Below are 16,489 nucleotides of genomic sequence, written 5' to 3' on the forward strand. Positions count from 1 at the left end.
GTGGCCTCAGCTACCAGAGCAGGAACAAAGACCTTCCCGAGTCTTACTTTGTGGCAAACAGTGAAATGCAGGCAGGAACAGCAAAACCGTCTGTCCTGCCCTCTTCCGGACCCTAGACAAAAACATGCTCACTCCTGCGAACCGCCGTTTACGACGAGGGACGCAAACGGACGGCTTGAACGTGACTTTGTTTCCTGCAGTGAAATATGAGGCCAAAGCTTGACCTCTGTCCTCAAGGCCGCAGGTGTCTGTCTTCGCGGGACAGTGGGGGAGAGGCCCACGGAGGACCCGGAGCCCCTGCCGGGAGCTCAGTGGCAGTGGTGGCTGGACACGCCCGTGGGAGCGGCAGAGGGTCCGCGCTCAGGATGCGGCCGCCGCTTCAGGAGGCCCCCGAGGCGGCAGAGAGCCCCCCAGCTTGCCGGCTGCCCGTTCCTGGTTTCGCTGGAGGAAGACGAGGGAAGCCACGAGGGTAGCGGTTCTGCGCAAAGAAAAAGGCTCGCGGCTGATGCTCTTAGGAAACCGTCGGCCGTCTAGCGGGCCAAGACACGTCGAAGAGCTGACCGGACAGAGCGGACGGACCTCAGCGTCGCGGCCAAAACCCCGGTGCCAGACACACCTGTAAGTGCTTTCTGAGTTGTCTCGCTGGCTCCCACCCCAGACCAGATAAAGGAGGACTTGGCATTATCCTCATTTTATGGCGAAGCTCAGAGAGGTTAAGCAACTTGCCTGAGGCCACACAGCCCAGGACAGGAATAAACCAGTACGTGCTAGTACCTCCCACATGGTGTTTCCTCCACCTTTTCCTCACTGGTGACCCTAAAGGATCCCTTCAAAGGCAAGAAAGCACGCGAACAAGAAAGCGATAAGGAAACACTTGTCAAGATGATAAGACAGTGGCCGACGCGTCTCAGCCCAGAGGAAAGGGAAAAGGCCACCATCCGGGCCTTTATCTTTCTCCTGGCTGCCGACATGACACCAGAAGAGGGTCCCCAGCCGAGCAGAAAGCTCAGGCTGACCCACAGAGCCTACTGTGGAGAGGCCGTGGTGGAGGGAGCCCGGAGCCCCCCGCCCACTCCTGAAGGCCGTGGGGCCTTGGCCAGGCTCCTTGGACGCCCAAAGGTTCCCGTTCCTCGTCTCTAAAATGGGCATCTCCCCTGGACAGGCTGCTTGGGGTGCCTGTAAGTGAGTCACCCCCCAGGAGAGGCTCAGCCAGTGCTGGCCACTCATCAGATGCCCTGTTGGCTCCTGCTCCTTCTAGCATTTTCTAGCATTTTCATCATTCACTTACAGGAACATCCGCTCCTATCACCTCAGTCCTAACACTGTGCTTTCCCCGGACGCTCGCTCCCAAGTGTCACACCCTGGGCAGCTCTGGATTTCGCTCCCTCCTTCTGTGGACGCTGGAGCGCTGCACCGTGAACCGAATGCTTGCTGCACGGCGGCCTGGTTCTCTACGCGCTCCCCGTGCGTTGTGACATAATCCTCCCCCTGCCCTGGGAGCCTGGAGCCCTGCCGGAGCCCATTTTTCTGCTGAGAAAACTGAGGCACGAGACCAAAGGGACCGCTCCCTGGGTCATGTGGGAGAAGGTGGCGGAGGGGATTCGGACCCAGAGCCCACGCAGCTCAGCGCCGCGGCCTCGGGCCGCCGTGCGTTCGGCCATGTGGTTTCAGACTCAGCCAACCAAAGTCCAAAGTGGGAGTGTGGCTCGTTCTTGATTCTTTTTGAGGCAGGACCAGGCTTTGAGGGTGTCCTCGCTCCGCCCCTCAAGGGATGGTTTCTCTGTTTAATCTCCCTCTGTCACCTGTGCGGGGGCAGCGGCCCTGGGGGGCGGGGAGGGGCTGACCTCTTTCTGGGCCTCCATGTGGTGGCCCAGCTCCCCGGGACAGGCAGTGAAAATGCTCTGGGGTTGGGGGGGGGGGTGGTGAATCAGAAAGCAAACAGATGGGAACGTGGGTAATTAAATCAATATATCCCAAACAGACGAGGCAAGGGGGGGAGGGGGGAGGGGGAAGGGGGGAGGGGGGTGGGCCTGGAAGGAGGGGGGAAGCAAAACAATTAGGTCAAAAACTGAAGTTTGAACTCATCACACGCATTCATTTCCAACAGACTGTCCCTTAAAGCTGTGCAGAATAAAAACGCAGAACAAAATAAAACACGCACACGCACATTCTAGAATCTCTTTTGTTCCGTTTTTCTGGAATTCTGTGATTTCTTTTTTTCATATAATTCTTTAGAAAAAAAAAAAGAGAGAGAAGAAAAGAAAAAAGAAAAAGGCAGTCCCATATAGAATAAGGGGTTTAAGTCCTTCTTCTAGGGGCCGGTTCTGTCACAGGTTAAGGGTCAATTTGGTTGTGTTTTAGAGCAGGCATGTGCTAAGCCTTTCCTATATTTTAAACAGATAATGTCCTTGTAATTTGGGAACACTTACACGAAGGCTGGCTTTGTCCCTTTTTTCCAGTATGTTTGTGGCTGCTGCTGTTGTGTTGAAAAAGAAATACTGTACCTTTAAATTAGGAGGCTCTGAATAATCAACCTTGGGCAGTGAAAAGACTAATGTGCTGTGGAGAACAAGGAGTTTAATCTAATTTAGTTGGAGGGTGTCTGTCTGCGGTGTTGTTTTTTGGAGTGTGGGAATAGGAGACTGAGCTGACTCCTTGAATGGTCCCTCCTGCGCCAGAAGCAGCGGGGAGCCCCGTAGACGCCCGGGATCCAAAGCCGGCCCTTGAAAGGGAGATTAGAAGCATGCTCTGATTTGCAATTCACACTGGTGCACCCCGTGGAATCTTTGGTAATATTTCAAACCACATTTCAGGAGAAGTGGCCTTAAAATAGCTGTGCCTAAATTGTATCGGAGTAACCCAGTGCATGCCAGTCATCTGCTTCACGACGTGCGTGCTTTTGGGGAGCTCTGCCCTCCGCACCCCCACCGGCATCTTACAAGGAGCGTTTTTAGGTGTAGTGCAAACTTTTGTGCCTGTTGAATTTGCCGCATTGCTTCCGGAGGCACAGACAGTGTGTTTTTCCCTAGTAAGTACCACATCAGAGGACGAAAGGTATTTTCCTTGCAGAAAAACGGGGGGCCAGGGTGCCTGTTGGGTTAGAAAATAGAATTTTCCCTGACTGCCTTTTTTTTTTGTTTTTTTGTTTTTTTTTAAGTCTGGTAATAAGTTTCTGCAGAAATGTACCACAGGATGAGGTCAGGGAAACAGCGCCTACTGGTATCAGAGACCTCTCTGCACGTCAGGCAATGGTCAGCAAAGAGACCACGTTTTCCCCTTGCTGGGAAGCAGCCTTGGAAAAGTTCCTGGTGAAATTACACACATTGATGACACTGGAAGTTGAAAGACCACAATCCTCGTTTCACGGGATCGCCAAACCTGAACGTGCCGGGAGAGACCGTCCACGCGAGAGCCGGGAACAGGCAGTGAGAGGCAACCTGAGCCACGTTTTATCTGAAACTTCCCCAACGCTCTCCTCTTTCTTTTCACGAGCTCGGCTGACACGCTACAACTCTACTCTCGCAATTAGCCTGTACCGTGCAAAGCCTATGCTTTAATTTCTTTCTCTTGCTGAAAGTGTCAGTACTTTAATCTTAAAGAGATTATATGGGTTTTCTCTAATCTCATTTCAGAGAGCCGAGCACAGCGCTTATAAGTTCCACTGACTATAACATAATAATAAGAGATGCAACTTTGATTTCTAGCAACATCCGTGTCAAAGTATTTTATACTTTGGCCTTTGCCAGAATGGAATGTCACTGCCTCGCTTTCAATTCCCTTCCACCCGAAAATATTTAGGTATCGTTCGAGACACTGCCTGACTTCAGAAATAGTCCCTTTCAAAAACCTTCTACTTTTCTGGGGGAACATTTTTGCAAGAGCTCGAAGGTAGCCCGTGTGTGAAGAGTAGTTCTTGGATATCTTTTTTTTAGGTGGTTGGGGTAAAAAAAAAAAAATTATATTCCTTGTCCCTGCATGTTATTTGAAATCATGTTTAATTATAAAGTTTCATTAAAAACCTTTGCTCAAAATTTTAGAGGCCTAATAAGATTTCCATTAATTTAAACATATCACTATTCCCACGACAGCCCCAAATGCTTTCTTTCGCCGCTTTCATCCATGGTTAAATATGTAAATAAAATGTCTAAAGTCATTCTTCAAAGAAGACAAAAGAAAAAAGAGCTGAGGGGAAAGACAGCCATAAAATTCCTCCCAATTCTCCATAACATTTGCCAGAGGGGGGCCGGTTGCCAGCCAGGGCCAAGCAGCAGGGGACCTCCCTGCTCCTAACGATCACACATCTCAAATCCCACACACAGGAAAAAAATAAAATAAAATATCTTTTCAGCTGGAGCCATCGAAAGGCCCTTTTCATTTATTAGTTACAGAGTTATCTCACAGCTGTTCATTTCTCATCTATAATAACGTCTATTTGTTGGTTTCTGTCTCAGCTGGGCAGAGCGGAGCCCTGGTGCAGACATTTTTATAAAAACGAGGGAAGAAAGCCATCTGAAGTGGTTATAGCTAAAATAATGGGTCTGAACATGGCTGAATTAGAATGGCACATAAAAGATCGATTAGGACGCACTTTCTCAAATAGCTCACGCCCACTCCTGGCGTTTGGGGCTCTCCCTTGCGTCCAGAGTTTCTGTGGGAGAGAAGCAAAAAAGGAAAGGAGAGAAAATGGGACCAATGAAGGACCTCGGCAAGGAAGATTCTGGAGAGGCCAAGGGATGCCCGCTGAATTTTTTTTTTTTAACTTAAAGGTTTTAAAATAAGTCACTAAACAAACAACAACAAACGCAAAATCATAACAAGAATGGCAGCCTTTAAAACAGCAGGGGTTTTTTTGGTTTTGTTTTGTTTTTTAACTTGGGAAATAATGACACGGTTGAAGGTGTCTTTTCCACTCTCTCCCTCCCCGCAGCTTTCTCCAACACCCCCACAGCGAGAGTCAGGGCAGCGATTCAGGGCCGGCTGCACAAATCTGCCTATTAGTTCTGGGGTCCTGGGCAAGCCTCAGCCTCAGTCTTCTGGGTGTTTACTGGACGGATGGATGGGTGGATAGGCAGGTGGATGGATGGAGGGTTGGTGGGTGGGAGGACGCTGGGTAGGTGGTGAATGGGTGCGTGGATGATGGGTGCATGGATGGATGGATGAATGTTTGGATGGGTGGACAGATGGATAGGCTGGTGGATGGGTACGTGGATATGTGACATCTCCCAAGTTTCTTACAGATGTAAAAGAGTACCACTCGTCTTAAATAAAAGCCAGTATTCCGAAGAGCCTTCGCAGAGGAAGGGCCCCCCTTCTGCCACAGCTTACCAAAAGCTTCCCGGGGGGGAGGAGGAGTGCCTGCAGTCGCCTCTCCCGCGGGAGCACTTCCTAGAGATAGCCAGCAAACCCGCAGCGCCTTCCCCTGGAGGGATGCATCCAGCTCCCCCAGTGCCCAGTGCAGGGCGGGGAGACTGAGGGGGCCGCAGCGATCCACACCGCACACCTCTCCACTGTCAAACCTCAGAAAGGAAGGCGGAGGAAGAAGGAAGGCCCGCTCCTCCGACCTCTCCTCTGGCCGCAGTCATCCAACTGCCCCTCTGTACGAGATCCTGGGAGTCTCAGAGGAACTTAAAAAAGATCCTGACCTAGAGGGCGTCTAAGAGGAGAGAGACCCGCCCGGCCACCTCCTAGGGGAGCTGTTTATTTAAGGGTCACTACGGGCTTTGCAAGTTCTTCTGGAGGCCAGGAGTGGTGTGGGTGTGCCCCCCCCCCGCCCCCGCACGCCCCGGGCGGCAGACCCTGTGTCCCAAGTGACTTGTCACAAACTGGCTCCTGTATGAGGGGGTGAGACAGGGGCGTCCGCCCGGGACGCTTCTTCTCCACTTTCATCGAAATTGAGTGGCGTGCGCGCCGCCCCCCCGCCCCAGCCCGCCTCCCGCGGGAGTTGGGGACCCTCCGCGCGCGAGCTGACGCCGCGCGACCTCCCACCCCCAATTCCGCATCGTCTTACGGGTCTGCGGCCCAGGAGGGCGCAGGCCGGGCAGATCAGTCGCCAAATAATATAAATACCCGACGAGCGAATGACTTCCTATAATAAATAAACTCGGCCGCCTAGAAGAACTCAGCAGCCCTGCCTGGCGCGAGGCCCCTACACTGCGCGGCTTCGTCGGGGGCGACGGGGGGTCATCGCACAAGCCAAGCCCCCGCTTCCCGGGGGGGGGGGGATCGCAAGCGCCCCGGGAGGCTGCCGCCCCTCCCCCTCCCCGCCCGGCCCGCGGAGCCCTCGCAGGAGCGGCCCTAAAATCCGGATTCCCCCGGCCCCTCCCCCTGCCCCGAGCTCTTCCCTTTGAAATTTCAAAGGCAGCCCCTCCCCGGAGCCGCGGCCCGGAGCGCAGGCCTGGTGACTCCCGGGCCTCGGGAGGATGCGGGCAGGTTTACAAGCCAAGGGGCCACTTTATGGCCAGGGCTGTAAAACGCAAATCCCACCTCGCTTTGAAAGCGCCCCCCGCCCGGGGCCCACCGTCAGGGCGAGGGAAGATGCGCCCCCCGGCCCCCCGCCGCGGACCACCCGCCCGCTCCGCCGGCCCCGTCTCCGAACTTCGGCGAGCCGGGCCCCCCGGCGGCGCAGGGGGGCGGGGGGGGGAGGGGACACCCGGGGCTTCCCCGGGCGGGGGCGGGGCGCGCGGGGGGGCGGGGTGGGGGGGCGGCGGGCGGGCCGGCGGGGGGTCCGGCCGGCGGGGCGGCGGGAGCGGGCGCCGGGCCGGCTTTCTCATGCAAAGCGGCGGCGGGGGCGGGGCGCGCGCCCGGGGGGCGGGGCCTGTCGCCGCCCGGCCGCGCTCCCCCCGCCCCCCCTCGCCTTTTGCGCGTCTTCTCCGCCCGGGACGCGCGGCGCCGAGCAGCTGCGGCCGGGCCCGGCGAGGCCGGCGCGGGAGGGAGGAGGCGCCGCCAGCCGGCCGGCCACCGTGCGCCCCGCGCCGCCGGCCTCCCGGACGCGCTCGCGGAAGAGCCCAAAGTTTGCCGCGGCCGGGAGCCGCCGCCCGCCGGGAGCCCGGGGCCCGTCGCGCTTCCCGGTACTGTTGGCCAACTTCGCCCGTCTCTCCCCCGTCCCCTCCCCGTCCCCGTCCCCTCCCCACCCCTGCCCTCCCCTCCCTCCGCGGCCCCCCCCCCACCTCGGCCGAGGCCGGGGGCGCGGAGCGCAGCGCTCGGGCCGGCCGAGCGGGCATGGGCGGGGGCCCGAGCGGGGACGGGGAGCCGGGGCCCGCGGCCCGAGCCGGGCAGCGGCGGCGCTGAGGGGAGCCGACCTCCCCGCCGGGGCACCTCCGACGCCAGCATGCCGCGGCCGGGCCCCCGCCTGTGGCTGGTCCTGCAGGTGATGGGTTCGTGCGCCGCCATCAGCTCCATGGACACGGAGCGCCCGGGCGACGGCAAGTGCCAGGCCATCGAGATCCCGATGTGCAAGGACATCGGCTACAACATGACCCGCATGCCCAACCTGATGGGCCACGAGAACCAGCGCGAGGCCGCCATCCAGCTGCACGAGTTCGCGCCGCTGGTGGAGTACGGCTGCCACGGCCACCTCCGCTTCTTCCTGTGCTCGCTGTACGCGCCCATGTGCACCGAGCAAGTCTCCACCCCCATCCCCGCCTGCCGGGTCATGTGCGAGCAGGCCCGGCTCAAGTGCTCCCCGATCATGGAGCAGTTCAACTTCAAGTGGCCCGACTCGCTGGACTGCAGCAGGCTCCCCAACAAGAACGACCCCAACTACCTGTGCATGGAGGCGCCCAACAACGGCTCGGACGAGCCCTCCCGGGGCTCCGGCCTGTTCCCGCCGCTCTTCCGGCCGCAGCGGCCGCACGGCGCGCAGGAGCACCCGCTCCGGGACGCGGGCCCGGGGCGCGCCAGCTGTGACAACCCGGGCAAGTTCCACCACGTGGAGAAGAGCGCCGCGTGCGCGCCGCTGTGCGCGCCCGGCGTGGACGTGTACTGGAGCCGCGGCGACAAGCGCTTCGCCGTGGTCTGGCTGGCCGTGTGGGCCGTGCTGTGCTTCGTCTCCAGCGCCTTCACCGTGCTCACCTTCCTCGTCGACCCGGCGCGCTTCCGGTACCCCGAGCGCCCCATCATCTTCCTCTCCATGTGCTACTGCGTCTACTCCGTGGGCTACCTCATCCGCCTCTTTGCCGGCGCCGAGAGCATCGCCTGCGACCGCGACAGCGGACAGCTCTACGTCATCCAGGAGGGGCTGGAGAGCACCGGCTGCACCCTCGTCTTCCTGGTCCTCTACTACTTCGGGATGGCCAGCTCGCTGTGGTGGGTGATTCTCACGCTCACCTGGTTCCTGGCGGCGGGCAAGAAGTGGGGCCACGAGGCCATCGAAGCCAACAGCAGCTACTTCCACCTGGCGGCCTGGGCCATCCCGGCCGTGAAGACCATCCTGATCCTGGTGATGCGCCGGGTGGCGGGGGACGAGCTCACCGGCGTGTGCTACGTGGGCAGCATGGACGTGAACGCCCTCACCGGCTTCGTGCTCATCCCGCTGGCCTGCTACCTCGTGGTGGGCACTTCCTTCATTCTGTCCGGCTTCGTGGCGCTCTTCCACATCAGGAGGGTGATGAAGACCGGCGGGGAGAACACGGACAAACTGGAGAAGCTCATGGTGAGAATCGGGGTCTTCTCGGTGCTCTACACGGTGCCGGCCACCTGTGTGATCGCCTGTTACTTCTACGAGCGCCTCAACATGGAGTACTGGAAGGTCCTGGCCACCCAGCACACGTGCAAAACGAACAACCAGACCAAGAGTCTGGACTGTCTGATGGCCGCCTCCATCCCCGCCGTGGAGATCTTCATGGTGAAGATTTTCATGCTGCTGGTGGTGGGTATCACCAGCGGCATGTGGATCTGGACGTCCAAGACCCTGCAGTCCTGGCAGAACGTTTGCAGCCGCAGGTTCAAGACAAAGAGCAGGAGGAAACCGGCCAGCGTGATCACCAACAGTGGGATTTACAAAAAAGGCCAGCATCCCCAAAAGACGCATCTGGGGAAATACGAAATCCCTGACCAGCCTCCCACCTGTGTGTGAACTGGCTCGTGGGGGGGGGGAGGGAGGGGTGTGTGGAGGGGGTGGGGGGGAGGGGAGGCTGGAGTGGAAAACTTTTCCCAGACAGGACACGGTGGCAGTCAGAGCCACCGGTCGGTCGCTCGGTTGGTTTTTTAAATAAAAGTGAAAGAAAAAAGTTTTTGCCCTGAAAGTCAGGATGCTGTGATAACACTGAAAGTAAATATGAGCTTACAGGTTTGTTGTTGTTGTTGTTGTTGTTGTTGTTGTTGTTCTGTTTTGTTTGCAGAAGGAGAGCCCCTCGGGGTTAAGTAACCCCTGGTGTAACTAATTTGTGGCAAAGTGGTTGGTTCAGCTTTCAGGAGAAAACTTTTGTTTAGAACCTTCCGTACATACACGGTGCTGTGTTGAGGTTGGCTTGGCTACCCATTTGCAAATCAGAAGGGATGACTTCTCTGTCACTTAAAGAACTTCTTTCTGCTGGGTGGCATGGAGGGGGACAGGGAGGGAGGGAGGGAAGGAGGCGAAGCGGGTGTCCAGGAAGGAGCCATCCCCGGGGGCCCACCCCCAGGAGGGCTGTGTATGGGACAGCAGTTTCTGTGCAGACAGGAAGAAAGGGGAGCCCTGACAATTCAGTACACTCCAGTGCGTTCGGAGTCACTTAAAATAGACTCCAGCCTTCACAAACGTCTTTCTCCAAGACAGAAACTGTCACCAAACCCCACATTTGCAAATGCAAACAATGTGCGATACATTTCTTCCCTCTTTCCTTGAAAACGAAAAGACAAACAAGTATTTTGCTGTTCCAGAGAGACAACAAAAGAAATCTCAACAAAAGCACGGGGAGGCCCAGCCCTCAGAAACCCTCTAGTGTTACATTTTGTGGCTTTTTAATGGAAACCAAGCCAATGTTATACACGTTTGGACTGATTTGTGGAAAGGGGGGGGGGAGGGGAGGGGAGAAAGATCATTCAAAAGTACCCAAAGGGTTTATTGACTCTTTCTATTGTTAAACAAATGGTTTCCATGAATAGATCCAGAAACACTAGACAAGTCTAGTGTAACCTCTCTACCACACCCGGAAAGAGTGGTGCTGCTTGTACATATTTGTAATACAGGGTATTTTTCACGCTCCACTATTTTTCTTAAAAATAAAATCTGTTCTCTAGTTTGGTGCCCGTCCCTTGTGCATCATGACGTTTCCCTCTCCCGAGCGGGGAGAGACTAGAGAAAACTTCCCCTCTGTTGGCTTTTTGGGCAAATCCTGAGTGTGCATCTCTAGAGATTACGGTGCCCCGTACGGAATGGCAGATGGGCGGCTGCTGAGGTTGGCAGGATAATTCAATCTCAGTTTCAGTGGAATTAACGCAGGAAATGCGGAAGGCTGGATGTGAGGGCCTGGTTGGAGGCGCTTCCTCAGGCAGTGACTTGGCCGCAGAGTGGGGGTACCCTGGTGAGCCCCGGACCAGCCTCCGGTAATATCTCCGGGGAGTGGGGCCAGCCCAAGTAAGAGGACCAGGTCGGGGTAGTGTTCAGTTGCTTGCTGGGATCAGGTTGTACCTAGACGGTTCTGTGCACCCGTCCAAAGCGTGCTGGCTTTGTGGCAAGTCTCGGCCATGTTTACGAAACAGATTATAGACCTGGACAGGAAGAAAATAGCTGCTAAGGGTGGGCAAGTCGTTAAGGAGAAGTTAATCAGCTCTGTATGTCTGTGAACTTGATTCTTCTCCTGTGCTGGCTGCGGGAGGGACGTAGGTAATACCTGAAGGGAGCCCAGGTTCAGCGGTCAGAGGCACAGCTACACTCAGGTCCTAACCCGGAGTTTCCAAGGGCACGGTCCAGACCCACTGCCATGGGAAACCGGCACAATAAACCACGCTATCCGTGGGGTCGTGGTGAAGTCAAGCTCTCGGTTGAACAAAGAGCCCGTAAGAATTTTGAACGTGTGTTAAGGGCTTACTAAAGACAGACAGAAGCCTGGAGTCAGGACAGCCTGTTTCTTGAAGAGGGTGTTTAGGAATTGAGCCTGATGACGGTAAGGCCACCTTCGCATCGATACCAGAGCCGGGCAAAGGTACGGGTCGGTTTGGGGGCACCACCTCCCGTGGACGTGTATGGCTGCGGCCTTCCCGAACAGGGACCCCGGGTGGTTTGGGATGACGTTCGAGAAACACCACCTGAGTAGGCAAATTAATTCAGAATAAAATCCAAAATTGCCTTCAGCGCATTGAAAAAGAAAGACAAAAGTTTTTTTTTTAAATGCCCGCAAATAAAAACCTATTTGTGGACCGTTCCCGCCCAGCCCCCCCCCCCCAAAAAGACCATCTAGAGATACTCGTGTATGGGTGTGTGTATGTACGTCATGTTCCCTTAAAGTGACTCTTAGGAAAAATAGAAATGACGTGCTGACAGAGCTTTGGAAAGTCTGGAAAGATAACACTACGGAGAGCTGCTGTGAGCATCAGAGCTGAGTGTGACCCCCAGATTCCTCCGTGGTGAACTCCGTGGACATCTGCCCGCGTTCGGCTGTGTCAGCCGCAGACCTCAGTCCCCGGGAAAACTAAGTTCCGTGGCACTGGCATGCGTTTCGGCGTGGATACAGACCGCAGGAGTCGTGTTCGCAGATGTCAGGGGCTCTTACCACACGGTCGGGGCAGGTGCACAGGGCGGGGCCGAGTCGGCCGGAGATGCATGCCCGTGACCACAGAAGGGATTTCTTACCAAACTGCTTCTTGGGGCGCTTTCCCATCTGACCTGGGTCACGCGCAGATAATTTGTGAATTTTAGGAGAAGCATCGAGGCTCGAAAGCGCAAACGCCACCACTAGGCCCTCGGGTCGTCTCGAGCCGGACTCGGGACTTCCGCAGGAATTGTCGCCTGCCTTAATGTGGCGATTTCCCAGCCTCCCGGCCCTCGCCTTCGCTCCGGGGAGACGGAAGCCCGCTTTGGGGGACGGATCCCAGCCGCGAGGTCGTGGTGAGAAGCCCAGAGCAGGGGACTGTCCAGAGTCACGCTGCAGCGCATCCCCGTGTGTTCCGTCATTCTTTCCCTCTGCCGCCCAGCTCCTCGCCACCTCCTCCGCGCCAGCGCCCGGGAAACGGGGCACCGTGGCTCTGAGGTCGCGGCCCGGTGCGGGAGACCAGCACGCCGTGACAGGGGCTCGTGAGTGACGCGTCTTCGGTGCACTTCTGTTTTGAGCGGGGGAGGCCTCCCAAGGGTGGCCCCAAGTGCACGCAGACAGCAGATCCCACACGAGTCGTCTCTCAGCAAGGCGATGCTGCAGGGACACGGCAATGGCCAGGGCAGAAGCCGTGAGCCGCGCAGAAGCCTCCGCGCGGCCCTCGCGGCGCCCGGCGCCCGGCGGAAGTTCCCGGCGTGGTAACAGTAACTCCAGCAGCAGCGGAGACAGCGGTCGTTGCTGCTGGGCCGAGTGCTTTCCGGGAGTGTCTCCTGTCACGGTCGCCCAGAGAGGTGCCGCTGTCAGCCCCGCTTTCCCTTGGGGCCCAGAGAGGTTCAGTACATTCCCAGGGTCACACAGCAAATGAGAATTAGAGCCGGACAGGACAGGCAGTCTGGTCACGGGTCCTGGACCACCGACTCCGTCGGTTCTCGTCGAGCGAATGAACGATCGCTGAGCACTGAATGTCGATCCGCTGACCCTTTCTGGCAGGACCGTTCTCATCCCCGTGCCGCAGATGAGGACAGGGGACCACAGAGGAGTCGAGACACGTGCCCAAGGCCACGCGGGGAGCCAGCAGGAGCCCGATCGTGGACCTGGCTGTGTGGCTCCAAACCCACACCCGTGAGCACCGGCCCTCCCACCTCTCTCCATGGTCCTAAGGACTCCATTGCATTGAGTTCCTTGGCCTTCACAGCAGCCCCCCCATGCCTGTGCCGTGAGCCGGGGGGCAAGGGCATCCTGGCACGGAGCACAGGTCGCCTCGCCGGCTTGGGAGACGACAGGAGGGGGTGGCAGCCGCTTGCCACCTGGTCGCCTCGCTGGCTGGCTGAGTGAGCCCAAAGGTGGGCGCTCAGGGGGCGGGGGCAGCAGGGCTGGGCCCAGATGGGTCGGAGGGGCCGGGTGGTCAGGGATGGCCACGGTTTTGACTGGGGCGGCCAGGAGGCGCTCGCCAAGACAGAAGAGGACACGTGGCCGCAGGCCGGAGGAGAATGGAAGGTGAAAGTGGCGGGAGACGGGGCCTCTGATGTGCCGGGTGGAGGTCAGCACACAGGCTGTGCCTGGGCTGCGGGACTTGGGAGGGAGCCTGGGGCAAGGGTGGGTGTCCCAAAGCGATCAGGGTTGGAGGAGGGTTTAATTGGGAGCAGAGGAAGGAGGAGGAAGAGAGGGATGAAGAAAGGAGTGGGGAGGGGGAGGAGGGAGGGAGGAAGGAGGGAAGAAGGAGGGAGGGAGTAGAGGAGAGAGGGGGAGGAGGGCAGAGGAAAAGGAGGGGGAGGGTGGGAAGAAGGAGGAGAGAGGAGGAGGAGGGAAGGGAGGAGGGAGGGGGAGGGAGGAGGAGAGAAGGAGGGAAGGGAGGAGAGCAGAGGAGGGAGGGAAGAAAGAATAGAGAGGGGAGGAGGAGGGAGGGAGGACGGAGGAGAGAGAGGAGGAGGAGGGAAGAAGGAGGGAGGGGGACAAGCGGAGGAAGAGCAGCCACTAGATTTCTCAGGGTCACAGTGGGAGGGTTGCGGGAGATCACGTGACGGTCTCATCTGGAGGTAGATATGTGGTCCAGATAGAGGTAAGGGGAGCTAGGAGGGTGGGCGCCTACGAGTCCCTCCCCGCCACCCTCCGGAGCCTGGGGCATTCGCCTCTCTCTCTAACTTAACCCTTGGGCCACCCAAGCAAAATTAAAATGATCTCCGGGGGCTGGTATTCTTTAATCCTCTACCGGCGCCCGCGGGAAAGCTGCTTCAAGACCGAAAACAGAAAACAAAAGTCAAGAAGTGACTCCAAGCAGTGGACGTCATCCGATTTCCCACACCGCTTTCTCGGGGCTGCAGACAAGAGGCCGGGGTCAAGCTGGCGCCTAACACTTGCAGGGCGCGGGGCCGCCGTCTGATCTGGGACCGAGCACCGTCTCGCCCCCACTATGCCCCTGTTTCCAGTCTGCCTCGCCCGCCGGGGCGGGCTGCTGGACTTCTCTGCGTCCGTTTCTCCGTTTGTAAAACGGGGGCGCTGTCGGTGCCCGCCTCGCTGGGGGCTCAGCGTCCCCTAAGTGGTCCAACGTGTTCACCTGTCTGTTCCCCACGACTGTCCAGAGCCCGGAGAAACTCCCGTGTGCACGGTACCCAGAAGACGATCTGGCGGGGGGCAGAGGAGGGCTGGCGTTGTGTTTACGGCCTCTCCCTCCCCCAGAAAGTAAGCCCCGCAGGCTAATGAGGAGTGATCTTTAAAGAGAATGAGGGTTTTTTTTAGAGAAACACTTTCCCAATGCCGTGTTCGGGTTACACAGGATACCCACTGGTCTTTCAAGTTGAAAAGGCAGGTGCAGTGTCTCTGCCACGGTGGAGAATGTGCTCGGCCTTCCTCTTTGAACACGATCACATCACACTCACTTCCCAGGGACTCAGACCTCATGCATGGACATTTCTGTACGCAAATGGATGGAGGTGGCTGTAATGGGCCGACGGAGAAAAACGGCCAGACTTCAGGGAAGCTCGCTGAACACGCTCAGGCAACATAGCGTGGCGTATTTTTTAATGTTTTATTAAGAGTGTGAAGGCCAAGCTGGAGGGAGGAGGGAAGGAGGCGTTTGAAATCCGTGCGGGTGAAGTTTCTGCCGCTGCGGAGGTGAGCCTTCGTAATTGGGGACTCCCGACAGTCCCGCCCCTGGGAAGGTGACGCTCCCGGACCCCGCACACCATCCACAGCCGAGGGGCACTTCTCGAAAGTCCCTGAGTTTCGCTTTGTTGTTCTAAGACACATCTTTTGTGCAGGGAGGAGGGCGGATACCAAGCCCGCATCCAGAGGGCTTCAGTTTGTAGGAAAGAGTTCTTAACATCCATCCTTGAAACACACGCTTCCGTCCCACACGGAGGGACTCTTCTGGAATCGGTGGCTTCCGGGAGCGCGGTAATGATGGATGGGATGCTCTCGGGCGGTCTCTGACGACCCGGGGTCTCTCCCGACAGATGTCCTCAAAGGGAGCACTCCATGGCGTTTGGGGGAATATTTGCACTAGAAGAAAGAAAGGGGGAAAAAACCGTCTTAAAAACCTACCTTAACAATGTTTTTGTAACTCAGGCAGGACTACAAAGTTATCAACCCTGACAGGTGATCTATCCCGGCCTGCTTTGAAAGGTGGGCGCCCGTGATTATGGGGGGCAGGTGCCGGTGCCGACTTTGATCAGCAGAGACAAGCTCTGGGGTCGGGGCTGCGTCCTCCCTCGCTCGCCCCCGGGGCACGGCAGCACCTGTTTACCTCCGGGCCACCCTCTCATAAAACACTTGGGCTCTGCTGGGTCCCAGCAAGATTTTTCATTTGCAAAAGGCTTTTCTTCCCACAGCTCATCTGGAGTGATGTTAACCAACCTGTGTCCATGTTGGCTAACTGTCCTTGCATTTCAGGCCGCAGCTTAAATTCGGGAACCCTGTGAACCAGCTGACACTTTTTTCTTTCTTTTTTCTTAAAGGGGAGACATACTTTCTTAGGTACTGGGAGAATAAAAGTCAACTTGCCCTTCTGTGCGTCGCATAGCGGACAGAGGACGTGAGAGATTGTATAAAGAATTTGTGGTTCTACTTTGCTCGAATGCTAATACAGGCCTGCGCAGACAAAAAGAAACACAATCAGAATGAAAGGGAAAGGTCAATTACAAAATGTAACCATTCGTCTAAGGGTTTTTTCCGCCAATGAAGCCCGATGCCGCAGCCATGTTCACAGTATTGCGTGACATCTTTTGGGTAATAGAGGGCATTAGAGAAAAGAGAGACAGGGCATTAGAGAGAGAAAAGCGTAAGAAAGGAAGGGGCATCAAACAAAGTTGGAAATATGTTTTAATTTCCAGCCCACCTCTGTCTTCTCAAGGTTTTATTCTTGTAAATAAGATGATCCCACTGGGTTAGGGGTGTTCAAATCACTCAGTCTGGCCAAGCAGGTGGGACAGAAGAGTGGGTGCGTGTAGGTGAAAGTCAGGGAAGCTTCTAGGAAAGATTGTGCTTTGTGGTAAAAAGACAGATGATGAGGAAGCCTGTCCTTTTCCTGCACAGAAGTAGCGTGTGAAAGTCGTACGTGGAGCTGTTGCAACCGTTTTGTGACCATGAGGCAATAAACTCGGTATTAAAGCCATCGCTCTGAGGATGGCAGGTGCAAAACAACGCCAGCCTCACGATGACTTCGTCAAGCTCCTACACCTCCAGGCTTCTTGATATTTGAGGTAATTAACTGCCTGGGTCCTCCGAGAGTCCTTGAGTTGGGGGTCTTATGACTGGTAAGAAAA

At 56.9% G+C, this 16,489-nt stretch overlaps 1 protein-coding gene across 1 annotated transcript; it reads left to right on the plus strand.

Moving 5' to 3' along the window:
- Positions 1-7,327: 7,327 nt before the first annotated feature.
- FZD10 (frizzled class receptor 10) lies at positions 7,328-9,074 on the plus strand. Its single transcript, XM_047093209.1, has one exon. It carries the CDS (start codon positions 7,328-7,330, stop codon positions 9,071-9,073), a length of 1,746 nt encoding a protein of 581 aa, XP_046949165.1. The 3' UTR covers position 9,074.
- Positions 9,075-16,489: the final 7,415 nt, after the last annotated feature.

This window comes from Lynx rufus, unplaced genomic scaffold (genome assembly GCF_022079265.1).
Source record: "Lynx rufus isolate CCGP_SWC_20201006 ecotype Redwood Valley unplaced genomic scaffold, mLynRuf1.p SCAF_33, whole genome shotgun sequence".
In the NCBI taxonomy this organism is placed as follows: domain Eukaryota; kingdom Metazoa; phylum Chordata; class Mammalia; order Carnivora; family Felidae; genus Lynx; species Lynx rufus.

Coding starts and splice junctions, on each gene's coding strand:
- FZD10 (XM_047093209.1), top strand. CDS start 7,328: ATGCCGCGGCCGGGCCCCCGCCTGTGGCTGGTCCTGCAGGTGATGGGT.